The sequence below is a fragment of the Gymnodraco acuticeps genome, unplaced genomic scaffold (assembly GCF_902827175.1).
Source record: "Gymnodraco acuticeps unplaced genomic scaffold, fGymAcu1.1, whole genome shotgun sequence".
Lineage (NCBI taxonomy): Eukaryota > Metazoa > Chordata > Actinopteri > Perciformes > Bathydraconidae > Gymnodraco > Gymnodraco acuticeps.
Window position 1 is genome coordinate 7,501 of NW_022989783.1, and position 15,000 is coordinate 22,500.

At 39.9% G+C, this 15,000-nt stretch overlaps 1 protein-coding gene across 1 annotated transcript in view; it reads right to left on the reverse strand.

Moving 5' to 3' along the window:
- Positions 1-1,688: 1,688 nt before the first annotated feature.
- LOC117549360 (ral GTPase-activating protein subunit alpha-1-like) overlaps positions 1,689-15,000 on the reverse strand; it is a 20,518-nt gene continuing 7,206 nt past the window's right edge. The window contains exons 5-9 of the mRNA XM_034221212.1: positions 13,952-14,023; positions 12,059-12,182; positions 11,699-11,854; positions 5,070-5,228; positions 1,689-2,095 (exon numbers count right to left, since the gene is read on the reverse strand). Of these exons, the coding sequence (XP_034077103.1) occupies positions 1,955-2,095; positions 5,070-5,228; positions 11,699-11,854; positions 12,059-12,182; positions 13,952-14,023 (652 nt within the window). The 3' untranslated portion in view covers positions 1,689-1,954. The remainder of the gene's footprint in view (positions 2,096-5,069; positions 5,229-11,698; positions 11,855-12,058; positions 12,183-13,951; positions 14,024-15,000) is intronic.

Below are 15,000 nucleotides of genomic sequence, written 5' to 3' on the forward strand. Positions count from 1 at the left end.
AGCACACACACACACATCCCCAACACACAACACACACATTCACACACACACACAACACCACACACACACACCACACACCACACACACACCAACACACACACATCACACACACACACACAGCACACACCACGACGGATCACACCAGCACACCACACACACATCACACACACACACACACACACACACACACACACACAGCCGAACAATCTCTCTGTGTCGCCGGGTGGACGTGGCAGAGCAAAATGGCTTCTTCAATCTACTTCTCTCCTCTCCCCCCCCCAACACCCAGCGTCACCTCCACTACTTATATTATCTTTTTGACGAAGGAGAAAGGGGGGAGAAAAGGGAGGGAGGAGAACAGGAGCCAAAGTAGAGAAAAGACGAAGGAGTGGTGGAACGAAGTGAAGAAGGACAAAAGAAAGAGAGGACAGGAAGGAGGTAGGAGAATGAATATGAGATACAGAGGAAATAAAAAAAAGTAAGGATAGGAAGACTTTTTATTTAGTCACAGTTTTCTGTCTATCTGCTGTAAGTTCTAAATAAAGCCCCCTGAAAAAAAATGATCGAAGAAATGTAAAGTAAATAGACTTGCTGAGTACGTGTTTGTGACAACAGGTTTTTTTTAAATACATTGCGATTTAGCTTATGTAAAACAATCGCTTAACAAATAGAAATCCTATCTGAGCACTACGGGATTTGAATCTGAAAGGAACAAGTAAACTGGCCATTGATGTGTCCAGGGGACAGAACTATATGTTGTCCCCAACAATGCTGCATTATGGGCAAGAAATGTCTTTTGAAATCAGCACGGGACTTGGCAATTTGGAATAAATAACTAATTGCGTCATTTGACAGACAATGCAATTGCGATATGATTTGAGGGAATGAACATTGTTGAAAAGTTCTTTTAATTATCATTGAAAAAAAAATATAAAAATTAAAAATTGTTATTATGTATGTTTTTAAGAGAATCTGTACCAAACAAGGATTTCATATTAAGTTGGTGGAATACCATTTGTAGTTTTTACCATGTACAGGCACGAAGACACTAATACAAGTCATGTATTTGGATTTGAGGAGCAGGAATTAGGGGGAAGGAGAAAAGAACAGGCCGGCAGACAGGAAGAAAGTACCATTAGGAAATCTAATTGCTTTAAGTGCTGCTTAGAAGAAATTCCAACGATCAGTGAGAAGCTCAGCTCGCCTCAACAGGGGACACACTGTGTGTGTGTGTGTGTGTGTGTGTGTGTGTGTGTGTGTGTGTGTGTGTGTGTGTGTGTGTGTGTGTGTGTGTGTGTGTGTGTGTGTGTGTGTGTGTGTGTGTGTGTGTGTGTGTGTGTGTGATTCTGCATGTGCATGACAGTGCCTCTGTGGAGCTATCAGGTGTAATCGTCTGTTCGCGCTTCTAGGATAAAGAGTGTGTAGAAGTGTGGACGTGTGTGTGTGTTTTTGAGAGCAGAGAGCAAAGCCCCCTCGTTTAGAAGCCGCGCTAGGGAGGAGAGTCATCGATAAGTATTGACCGTCTGGCTTTTTCATACCAAACTACCATCACATCGGATCAAGCAGACAGACTGCGTGCACACACGCACACACACACACACACACACACACACCTGTCTGTCAATTTCTCTTTCTCTCCTGCACACACAGATGCATACACACTTGATATATGGCACTTCAGAGCCGACTAAATACAGCTCCATCAAACTAGCACTTATACTCTGAAAGCCCGACCCCACTGGACATTGATTTGTTATTCTTAACACTCGAGCTGAGTGAGAGGCGACACTCTCGCTACATCTGTGAGGACTTCAGCACAATGGCACAGGTATATCCAAGTTTAAACCTAGAAACAACTCACTTTTAAAGATCTGACCATGAGGCGTAAGCCCTGAAATAGAAATAAAAGTGCGACCTACCTTTGGCGTCTAGCTTTGTTTTTGCTCAGTAGGGCTTAGAAAGGATACAAGTTCTGGTAGAGTGGAATCAGTGATTTGAGAGCTCGACTGGCGTTGATGGCTGTGGCCCGGACCATGGTGGGCAAGATGTTCATGTCCACTACGGCACCGTCAAACAGTGGACCGAAGAATGGCACCTAGGGACACAAAGAGAAGTCGTGAAATAGTTATTAAAGCAGGAACAATAGATCAGCTGGGTTTGGTCATCCGAGTGCGGGCAGATAATCGCACACACACTCTTCTGGACACAGAGGGAAATCTTGCACAAACTATACTATTTAATACAACGTTTAGCTAGGTAGCTACCATACATTCTCTCTTAATCCGAACGTTAGCTTTCATCAAAAGCAATGGGATTTCCCCATTGGTTTTTATTAACACTCATTTCTGAAGCTTTGAAGCAATCGGCAGAACTTAAAAGCCAACGTAAGGATTTTAGACACTTACATCGCGGTCGCATGGCTGTGCATCACCAACGCTAAGCTAAAGGCGGACTTATGCGGCGATTATTTAGTCACTTGTTAGCAACAGCCATTTCTGTGACACATAGAAGCTTCAGACAGGGTGTTTACTGACATATTTGATGTTGTAGGAAGAAAACGAGTTACTCTCTTGAGCTTGTGTTAACCCCAGACCTTATTTCAGGTTTCTAACTATAAACGCATCAAAAAACAGGTTTGAAATAAGGCTAACATGAAGTGTTTAAAAGTAAACTAATTTCCGTGTTTTAGGACTCATTATTAGACCACTCTGTTGGCTAGGCCTAAAACTGGTCCTAGCTATCCTTTTGCAGGCTTCATTTCGGCCTGTCTCTGTGTTCAGAAACTGACATCCATTGAAAAGTTTGATCTCATTTGGACCAATGCGACTGCAGATTAACTCCATGCCAGATATGTTATGTTCCACTAATGGAAGGCCCGATACGAGATGAATAAATCCTCGTTTTTGTTATCTTTGGCGTCATCTTACTGTAACGGAGTCTGGAGGGACAATTAAGTGAGATTGAATTCTCCTCTGTTTGGAAGAGACTCACCTGAAGGAGATCTGCACTCTTCTGAGTGAGCTTTTCCAGTTAATAACGAATCTACTTCCAATACAAGTCTCCTGAAGAACTGCAATTCTAGATATTTTCATGAATAATCTTTAAGAGCCACTAGGTTTTAGTCAACCAACCTTGACAAGTCAAATGTAATTCCAGTCATTGCTTGTAGAATCTAGCAAAGAGAATAATGTTAAGCCTTTTTATTGAATTCATTCTCAGACCAGGTCTCTTAGCCATGCACTCTATGACCGAATGCAGTGCTTTCAGGACGACCACACAAAGAATATCTTATCCAACTGCTTTTTTTGATAATTCAATAGTTTTTGTAGAATGAATGAAACAGAATGAGGTTATGTTATTAGTGCTGTGGTATCTATGTCATACAGAAAAAGCAGCATTTGATTGTGTTAGGTCTTGTTTGAAATAGAATTATGCTATCAGTGCTGTGGTATTAATGTCTGTGTTTTACACTGATACATTAACCAGAGCAGCAAAACGCAGTGGAACACTCTTTAGGATTGTTTCGTCAAGCTGGATGCATCTGTAATGTCTGCTACAGAACATTCAAGTATGGAGCAAAACACTGTGCAACTCAATTATGATTTCATTATTCCTTGGCAAAGCTATGGTCCCCTAATAAAAAGACAAGGCTTGTCTTTTCTTATCATTATCAAGTTGGATTTTGACGACTTAGTTCCCAGGGCAGAAGTGTGACAGCCACAAATACTGCAACACTAATCTGTCTCACCTCCTCCTCTGTGTTGAACTCTGTAGTAGCTCAGTAAGCAAAGATCCCACAATAAACACAGAGCGCTAACTCGGACACACCCCCAATGTACCAACAAAAATAAAGAGCACTCACTCTGAGCTGAGAAAAATTACCAAACTGCTTACTGACTGAAACTCTATATGATATCCATGTTAATCTGCAGTTGAAATTATGTTATTGAGTGTTCATTTCTAATTTATATAATTATTGTTTAATTTGGTTGACTGATTGGTCTCTCTTCATTTGTTGTTCTGTTTAGAAAACATAGTGGCCATAATAAAACTGGCTTACAGTATGAGCAGAAATAATTGTGGTTCAGAATGACGAACACACGCTTTAGCAGGTATAATGTGTGCCATGTTCATTATCTTGGTTTACAGAGTCAGCATGCTCTTCAAAACGCAAAAACCTAAAGTTCTGCGTAAATGTTCTGCACACTGAAAAAAGAAAGAAATCTCATATTTTTTGTCACCAAAAATGAAGAGGTGATTGTTTGTTTGGTACATTTGTCTCGTCTTATATTTTTTTTATTTAATCGTTTATTTGAACCGGGACAATGCACATTAATGAACATTTTAAACAAAATAATGCTTTGAAATGTAAATTAGCCGGATTTTAGCTTTCCATCCGTAGTCCCGTCACATACAACATTTATGAACATAACATTTATATACATGGCAAACAGAAATACATGATATGCAGAAAGAGCATGAGCAGCATACAATATCAATATTGCATGTTGATACAGTCACAGTAAGTGACATATTTAGTACATTTTTCGAAATTAGTACCGATTAGGCCTTAACACAAAGTACCGCCACCCGATAAGGATGTCATTTGTCTTGTGGGCAATTGATTATAAACCAAAGTATTGAAAACATAAAAATGTTGATCTTGCAATTCATCCTGAAAGCGGGTGTACAACATTTTGTGAATATCCATACAATAGTTGTTGACATATTTCCCTAAAGACCATAAATGTGATGGTGGCATGAGAGGATTACTCAGTGGGGATCATACTCTGGGGATCATGAATGATTGGAGCAAGTTTCATAAAAAGCCATCTAATAGATGCAGGAGTGCCATCAATAGAGCTGTGTTACTGTGCGATGGCATTACACTGATTGGCCAATGAGTCACAATTACTGCAACAGGTGACGAGGGTCGTTTTCCCTGATTAGCCCAGAGGGGGACGGCATTATCATCCTGGGTTTTAATGACACATTTAAACGTCCTGCAGGAACTTTGTCCCAATGTTAAAGAATTCAGGGAACACTGACGAAACTAAACGCATTCTTACCTCAGGTTTTTTCAGTATGTGGATGGAGTACATGTGGTTCTTCATGGGGTAGATGATGATTAGCACGTCTCCGAACTCAGTAGGGATGATCCCTCGCCGGTAGTCTCTAGAATGTTCCGACCAAACGATGTGGACCTCGTCATTACCCAGGTGTCTTAGCTGCAGGGAGACAAGAGGGATTACACCTGAATCAAAACTGGAATAAACATCTGTTGCAGTTTAAACAACACAAACTCAGTCAACAACAACCACACACACTCAGGGTCCGGTACAATGAGCCTGATATTCATCATAAACCCAAGGGTTTTTATCTTGTTTGTGTACGGGCTGTAAAGGTGGCCCTGGGGGTGATGGAGTGAAGATGGAGAGTGGACACGAAGACCTAGTGAAGCCCCGGAAAGATGGAGTATGGGCTGGAAGACAGATGGGATCAAATCTGGTGCTGTGCGATTCTGTGTGTGTGTGTGTGTGTGTGTGTGTGTGTGTTTCACAATTGCTCAGTGGGCTACAGTAAGGGCTGCTGACAGCTCTGTCATTAACCTTGATGCCTGGCCACACACACACACACACACACACACACACACACACACACACACACACACACACACACACACACACACACACACACACACACACACACACACACACACACACACACACACACACACACACACACACACACACACACACACATCACAACACACACACACACACACACACACACACACACACACACACACACACACACACACACACACACACACACACACACACACACACACACACACACACACACACACACTTTTCTGAGTTGTCTCACACCTTCAGATGTCTGTTGCTGTTGGCTTCGGTCAAGAGACAAAAACAGTGTCTTTTTTGATAAATTGCAATCAGTTGTGTGTTTTTTTACCTGTGAAGATTTTTTACTCTTAAAGCTTTTTTGTATTCTCTGGGATATAGTCATTGGCTGTGTCCATTTGTAAAATGGGTGTAATAACAGTGAAATGTTGTTATATGTTGTATGATATCCTCTATTGTTTTATGTTGTTTTATGTTTTATGTGGAACCTAATTGCTGCAGGTCTCCCTTGAAAAAGAGATCTATGATCTCAATGGGACCAATCTGGATAAATAAAGGTTTGAAATGAAATGTGGTTGCAATAAGGGTGTAGTAGTGGAGAAACATGGGTGTAATACGGGTGTAATAACTATGTAACATTGGTGTAATAACAGAGTAATAGGGGTGTAGTAATGTGTGATGTTGGTGTAATAGCAGTGTATTATGGGTGTAATGTAGAAGTAGCCATTATTTAATGTTTGAGTGATGCCGATTAGGGATGATGAAGTATGGTTTGCATACATATTTCTTTCAACGGTGAACCACACCATTTTATTACATGTTTTTAATGTTGTTTTATTTCCACGCATGCAACTCAACTAATTGCCATATACAGCAAGTCTGAGGTTGATTTAAAGCAAAAACTGTTGGAGATATTTTGGTTCCATTACATGTTCAACAAGTGGAAAAGAACGTGTTCATTTGTGTCTGTAGATTTCTCATCAGATAATGCTGCATTTGCACAAAATAATTGTCTTAATGTAATCAAATGCGTAAGTATCAAGGTGACGTCTATTCGTTAAAATGATTCACATGGTGAATTAGTTCATCATCATGTTTGGAAGTGCCATAATGACACTACTTGAACTTTAAATGTAGTAATTGCTTTAATTAACCTGACTTCACCTTGACTAATGATCAGTGGCGAACCGTGTATCACAACTGGACCTTCTGTAGACACACAGGCATGAATTGCTTCGTCGCACTCATCGAGATCCTCCGTCTCGAGCCAGTTAACTAGCGGGCCTTCTAGAATACCCTGGAACCGAGGGGAACTCTGAAAGAATACGCCCATTGGCTACAAATCAATATATGATTGGTTGATCAAACTGTCAGTCCAAACGTACGCTCTCATTCAGTGCAACGGCCAGGGCATTCGATCAAGGATGTAGAATACCTTGGTTGAAGGATATTCTACCCAGAGACCCAGAACAAGATCTGATTGGTTGCTTTCTTTTCTAACACAAAACCACTGAAATGCGTAGGGCATGGTCCGAGAAGGACAAATAAATCAACGTAACACTGTAATATTACAGATCAACAACACAGATACCATTCTCCTTTATTCATTTTATTACATTTTATTTATATAATTAAATCAATTATTTGTTTGTTTTATCTGAGTGTTCCAGGGTATTCTCTGAATACCTTGAAGGCCCTGACGGTTCGCCACTGCTAATGATACAGATTAGGCAAAGTCGGAAATATGTTAGGGAAAACATGTGTATTTATTACGGAACAGGATTAGGGCCACATTTTGTTTTGAGATCTGATCAAAAGAGACTTTGAGTTCTGAGATTAAAGTTAGAATTTTGGGGGAATAAATCAGAATTTAGAGATTAAAATCATAATTCTGAGAATTAGTGAAAATACATTTCAGAATTATGACTTTAATGTCAGAATCTTCTGACAATTGGCTTTTTTTTTTATTGAACTATTCATATCTTAGACTGCACTGTAACTTTTATCCATGTTTATTTTTTCTTTTAATGTTTATTTTATTAGCTTTTCTTTTTAATGACTGATTTTAAATGCCATTTACTTAATGTCTTTCATTTTTTGTAAAGCACTTTGAATTGCCTTGTGTTGAAAAGTGCTATATAAATGAACTTGCCTTGCCTTGCCTTTATCCTCTTCTGTAATTTATCAAGTCCTTCTTAAAGTGATCAATCCTTTAGCTGCACTTCCCCCTGACAGTGTTTCACATTTCATCTGGTAGGTGAAGGGCTCTGCACATATCACATTTAAAGATATTCTCATTATGACCCTGACGCTGTATTTTTGAATTTCAGAACAATAAAGTGGCACAGTGTGAATAAGGAAAGGTGGAATCTGTCGTCTCTGATCAATATCTCTACATTCTTAAATATTTCAACAATGAAGATTGGGTTGCCGTCATCTTTGATTCCACAATCAGTTGCTGTAATGCAGCTTTAATCCTTTTTCAAGCAGATGTAGTATGAGAGGAAACAGAACACACAGCAAAGAGTGAGAGCTGTGTGTGTGTGTGTGTGTGTGTGTGTGTGTGTGTGTGTGTGTGTGTGTGTGTGTGTGTGTGTGTGTGTGTGTGTGTGTGTGTGTGTGTGTGTGTGTGTGTGTGTGTGTGTGTGTGTGTGTGTGTGTGTGTGTGTGTGTGTGTGGTAAGAGGATGAATGCCTGCCAGTATGGACATGTGTATGTCCGTCACTTTAACCTCTTTGTGGACACATTTGTCAAACTGAGTGTTTGTAAGCCTGTACCATGTGCGAGTGTAATGTGTGTGTGTGTGTGTGTGTGTGTGTGTGTGTGTGTGTGTGTGTGTGTGTGTGTGTGTGTGTGTGTGTGTGTGTGTGTGTGTGTGTGTGTGTGTGTGTGTGTGTGTGTGTGTGTGTGTGTGTGTGTGTGTGTGTGTGTGTGTGTCCAACATTAACGCACATTTATAGCCGGGTGGTTATTTGTGCAGGCCGATGTGAATAAAGCCCTTAGTGGATGTGTGTTTGTGTCAAGTTAAATACAGGTTTATAGTCTGTGTATGTGTGTGTTTGTGCTTGTGTGTGTTTGATGGGGCCATCAGCTGATCAGGGAGACGGATGGTGTCGGACCAGGCGCTGATAATCCAATCAGGAGCCTGCAGCGACGTGATAGGCCGAGAAGCAGGAAGTATGATCTGATTAAAGGGACATTATGGCCATGTGCAGGGCGCCCAATGCCTGAGGGTTGACAGGTGTACACACAGAGACACACACACACATACACTAACACACAAGTGTCCCCCTAACACACAATCAAAGTGCCTGCCTGGACGCTGATACGACCTGCACCGCGCACAAACACGATTGCTGCTCAGAGTTATTGGAAACATCGATGTGCTTTAGAACCGCCAACACAAACAGATAGGTGTGTGTGCAGCCACATATGTTCATTGGACGCAAATATAGGGATTGGGAGGCGGAAAACAAAAACACATTGTAAGGGAAGAACATAAGCCAGGTTTCAATACAAGTGCATCGCACATTTCAACGGATTTATGTTATAAAGGATTGGTTCGACGAGATTACCTACGTACTTCAATAGATCCTTTTTTATAAAACAATTGTGGGGGAGAATCGCCCCGGAATTGCCCTGCTTGTTCAAAACCGGATGAATGCAAATATATGTCTGCAACTATGCAATTTTCAGTTCAGTGAAATCCAGACGCACATATGTCACATACTGTACAGATACGGACATATCACATTTAATCAGCAAGATCAAAAAACCTGCCCTCGAAAAACAAATGCCCACCCACTGATTCAGGCCTGCCTCCGGGTCCGTGTAGATGTTTGAGACTTACCTAAATAAATGTTCTATTAGTTCCATACAGTGTTAATTTCGTTTTTTGCCGGGGACGGAGAGTTCAAAAGTATAGTGACACTCTACAAAGCTTGTTTGCCATTAGTGTTTTCGCATAAGCGCGGTAACGAGCAGTCTGTCCAAACATCTGGCCAAAAGGCATCACGTGTGTAGGTTGTGTAACGTTATCACATCAGGTGCGCAGAGGTGGGAGAAGTACTCAGATCTTGTAGTTAAGTCAAAAAGTACCAGATTGTAGGAATATTCTGTTACAGTAAAAGTACTGCATTCAAAATGTTACTCAAGTAAAAGTAGAAATTTTAGCATCAAAATATAGGTAAAGTACCAAAAGTAATTATTGTGCAGATTGATCCATTTCAGAATAATATATATGATATGTTTTATAATGATTGGTCATTAAAGTGTTATCAAAGCTGGTAAAGGTGCAGCTAGTTTGAATGACACTGGGTGTTTCTCAATGTCGAGTACGCTTGCTTGGTAGCACGTCTTCCGAGCGTCTTGCTTCAGAAGCGAGGCAAGAATACTTCCTGGCATTCGGAAAACGAAGAGTGGAACAGGCGAGCAAGTGTGCAGGTGTGCTTCATCTGAGAGGCCCCGCCTTACATTTTCCGCCACAGATTTGGGGAAATTGGTCCGTGCGCAAAGCATTGTGGGGATTTTAAGACCGGAGTCTACACATGTGCAGCCTCGAGATTTATCCAAACGAAGTACGCCGGGCTCGGTAGAATTCCAAGTATGCTGGACATTTGAACAGTACTTCAGTATGCTTGAAATATTGGCTCTGCAGCAGCTTTACTCGACATTGAGAAAAACCCTGCAGGGTAGCTTGTGGATTTACTCCAGGTGGAACTAGAGTCTGATTTATCACTTGATTAGATTTCACATCATTCATCCACATCTGTAAAGTAACTAAAGGTATTAAATACATGTAGTGGAGTAGAAGTACATCATTTACCTCTGAAGTGTAGTGGAGTAGAAGTACCAAGTAGCAAAACATTTAAATACTCCAGTAAAGTACAAGAACCTACAGTACAATATAATAACATAATTATATATATTTTACATTTAAATAAAGCAATGTTAATTCGGTTTACATTTGTTTAGTATCTTCTTCTTTTTTTAAATAACAAAAAGTACCGATAAGAATACCGTTAAAGTACCGGATCGATAAGAGTAGTAGCACTGTTAAAACCTTAATGATACCCATCCCTAGATATTACACAAGTGTTGAGAGTGAAATGTTGCTTTATGAATTTCAACACTTGATGCTGTCACCGTGATTCCAATTTCAGAAACCTGTATTTGCCTAACTGAATTGGCTTAAAGAGAGAAAACATTTTGACTAGAAGTTGACTAAAATGTAATGATTTTTCATCGACTAAAACTGGACTAAAACTATGAAGGATAAAAAGGAATACAATGTGACTAAAACTAATAACCATTTTCGTCTAAAGACTAAGACTAAATCTAAAATAGCTGCCCAAATTAACACTGGTTCCATATCTTACAGGCTATTGCGCATTTTTGGCAATACATTCATAAACATAAATATAATTAATTTGGATTGTATCCTGTGTGGAAGACATCTCATTTGATGGCTGGAACATCAAGATCTTCTGGCAGCAAGCAAAAAGATTTCACAAGGAATTGGCTGAAATTAGAGACACCCACCTTCCATTGAGGAATGGAATTAAATGATATATAAAATATGTATATAATATGGAAAGAAAGTCTTCCTTTAATTGTTAAAGCCGTTTCTAGTGCACTTTAGCGAATTCGCGGTACATTTTTGTTGATGCGTATATCAGTTTGTTTCCACAAACTTTAGGTTTTCACTCAGGTTTTTAAAAGTGCAATTTGATAATCCATATAAAAGAAAAGTTGGATAAAAGACACCCAGAGAGACAAGAAGCATGGAGGATTATTTGTACTAATAATCGTGTCTTTGCCACTACAGAGGCTCACTCGACTGCATTTAGAAAGAGGGAAGCGCAGCATATGATTGGATCGTTAAATGTAGAGTGCTTGACACAAAGAAGACATATTCATTCAACTGTCAAGCAAATCAGAACATTTTGAAACATCAGTGTGTATAAATTAGTAAATGGCCTTTCCCTTAACTGCACCGAGGATATTAAACCGTGGAAACTTCTATACTTTTCTGAAAGGTTCTGCGTTACCTTCTTGGTGAGGTTGTGGTCCTGGTCGTGGGGCATGCGGGTGGAGACGTGGTAGATGACCTCTGTGGTGGAGGTGGCGTAGTAAGGCGTGGTCTGGCCCGTGCTGCGGTTCCTCTGGAGGCCTCCCATGAAGCCACAGTGGGTGGTGAGGTCCACCTGAAGGGGAAACACACACCATCAGGATGTATACAAATATGAACTCCCTTTTTATCTTAGTGCTGTCGTAAGATGTGTTCACGTGACGTGAAGCAAACTCATGCCTCGTGTTAATAATTTGTGTTTACTTGCTTCACTACTCCCCCCTTCACTCGGGCTCAGTTCCTGCTGTTGGTACACTTGTGTGGATGAAAGTGTTCTTACCTCCCAGCCCAGTCCGGAGACAAAGTCCTCGTACGCCTGGCTGCCCGCGGTGTTGGTCAGTATAGAGTGTTTGTCCTCTTGGCCCTCCGCCACATAAAATACAGCTATTTTATGAGTCTCCCGGCTAGAAGGAAAAGAAGGAAACCGATCACTACCGAGAGGACAGCTACGGAATATCAGTTGCAGACAGAGGAATATAATATATCATATATATATATATATATATATATATTAATGCTGTCAAAATTATCGCGTTAACGGCGGTAATTATTTTTTTTAATTAATTACGTTAAAATATTTAACGCATTTAACGCATGTGCAGAATGGCCCGCCCCATACATCCTACCAGTCGCAGCGCCAGGGTATGGCTGGGGTACACCCATACCAAGAAATGGCTTAGCCCCACCATGAAAAATGATGTTAAAGTAAGCAAAATAAAGCCCGCCAACTCGCGCCGAGAATTGCACAGACAGCAGTTAGTAAGATTGATTTCAGCAGGAAATACCGAAGACCAGAAACGGTTTTGAAAACTTTTGTCACGTAGTGATTGTCTTCTCAATAGAACATCTTTGATAATGTCTTCTGGCCAATCAGAATCAAGATAATGGCGTGGTGTTGTTGCAGGAAGTCCCGACGGAGAATACTTTTGCTGTAGTTCAGGGGTGCACATAACTGGTACGCAGGTTATGTGCGTAATCTGAAATGCGTACCGTCACTTGTGTCACAAAGCGCATTTGCGTACCGACGTACTTGTGAAGCTTTTCCAGAAGGCGGTTAGATCACCGGACGACAGAGTCGGTCTCCGTGTGCACAGACAGGGCTGCTGTTAACGTTAAATGTAATGAAATGTACTTTTTAAATGTTGGCCATGAGGGTTGTGCCCCCCCCCCCTTCACTGGAGAACTGCGCTAAAACAGCTGATCACAACGTTCACACTCTGTGGTCACGAAGTACTCCACTAGCCCCCCCCCCCTGTCGACTTTCCTGAAGTACTCCCCCGTTGATAGAAATCAACACGTAATGAATTAAGACCCTACACGGTTTGATGATTGATAGGTGTGTGGGTTGTCTTTCATTTTGACACGCAGAAAAATGTTATAATAAACATAGATACTGTATGTTAAATGGATATATCCGCCTTCTTTCATTTATCTTTCCATTCCCACAACAATATACATAAATAAATGGCATATTTTGGACATAGTTCGAATGGTGATTAATCATGATTAATTAATTTTTAAGCTGTGATTAATCTGATTAAAAATTGTAATCGTTTGACAGCCCTAATATATATATATATATATATATATATATATATATATATATATAAAGGCATGACACAATATATATTATAACTGTTACGAACCCTTTGAACACTATTCGTCAGACTTTTTAAATGCATTTAAATTCATATTTATAGAATGTTAAATGTCACAACTCTTAAGGAAAAAACTTCAGAGAGGGAATAAAATAAGGCTGCGCAATTTAACAAAATGTATTATTTGCGATTATCTTTGACTGATATTGTGATTACTAAAAAGAAGAAAGTGATCATTTTTGCATCATTATTATCAATATCATTTAAACATATATTAAAATATCATGCTGTGATTTTTAAAGGCGATCTGTAGCAAACTCTTTTGAGTCAGTCGAATAGAATCTTTAGGCCGGGATATCTCACCAGTTCCAAAAGACTTCATTAACAAAAAGGCATTTTAACAAATATTTAGCCTTTACCAAATATTGTGTTTCCTGCAATAGACCATATTCCCATTTGATTGACAGTTACATATAATTGTACAGCCCTAAAATTAAATAATAAATTGTGGAAAAGCAGAAAAGATTAAAAGAGATCTTTTTTAAAAGGAGGTAGTAATCATCATATTTTCTTACCATTGCCGTGAGTCCAGGTTCTTCAGCTCTCTCAGTAACTTCTCATTCTTCCTCAACAAATGAAAGTTACTCCTGTAACACAGAAACATAAACAGGTTAGGAACCACTCTCCAAAGAATCGGTTAAACCTGCTTCTCCACCATCTTCTGGCCTTCAACTTAATTGGCTGTTTGCTTGTTTTTGTCACTGCTTCCTAGCAAAATAAGGAATTCTAGAGAAAAAGACCCGAAGAGTTCAAGGTTTCAAAAAAGAGGACGAGAAAAACAGATCAATCAGAGGTATTCATATCCGAATAAAAGCGGTGACGTTTTAAGCTTTCGAAAACAACAAGCCCAGGCTAACCTTAAACCAGCTGACCTATCAGCTCTGTTTAAAAGTACTAAGCCTGATCTTAAATGTGGAGAGGGTATTGGCCTCCTTAAAACAAAGGCGGAGCTGGCTCCACAGACAACATGTTTTGAAAGCTTAAAACATAATTGCTATCAATAACTGCTTTAGGCTTAAGACCTTCCTTTTTACTAAAGCTTATAGTTAAGGCTGGCCCAGGCTTACCTTGAACCAACCAGCCCCTAGTTATGCTGCCATAAGCTCAGATTGTCAGGGGACTTTAGATAAGATAGGACTTTATTTATCCTGAAGGAAATGGTTGTGCCAGAGTTACAAAGATACAATAAACACAGCAGCATAATAATAAAACTGCACACTAACAGTGCTGTAAAAAGAGCAGATCAAAACAGACAATGCTACGGAGCAACTCTGGCAGGCAGCGCCTTTTCAGCTCCCTTCTTCTTTCTCTCTTTGCAATTATGTCTCATTTATGTCCCATGTATGTCTTTGTTTTAACATGTAAAGATCCTATTGGGTTTTAGAATGAAGATTTTTTTTAAGGCCCTCCAAAAAAGAAAAGAGAGACTTTTGCTGGCAGTACGAAAGATTATTAGGAAAAACGAAAAAACTAGGAATACTAAAACACATGTATGCCTTACAAACGAAAAAGCTGTGATCCATGTTGCTGCAATACATGAGTGGGAAGTCCTTTATACATGTTT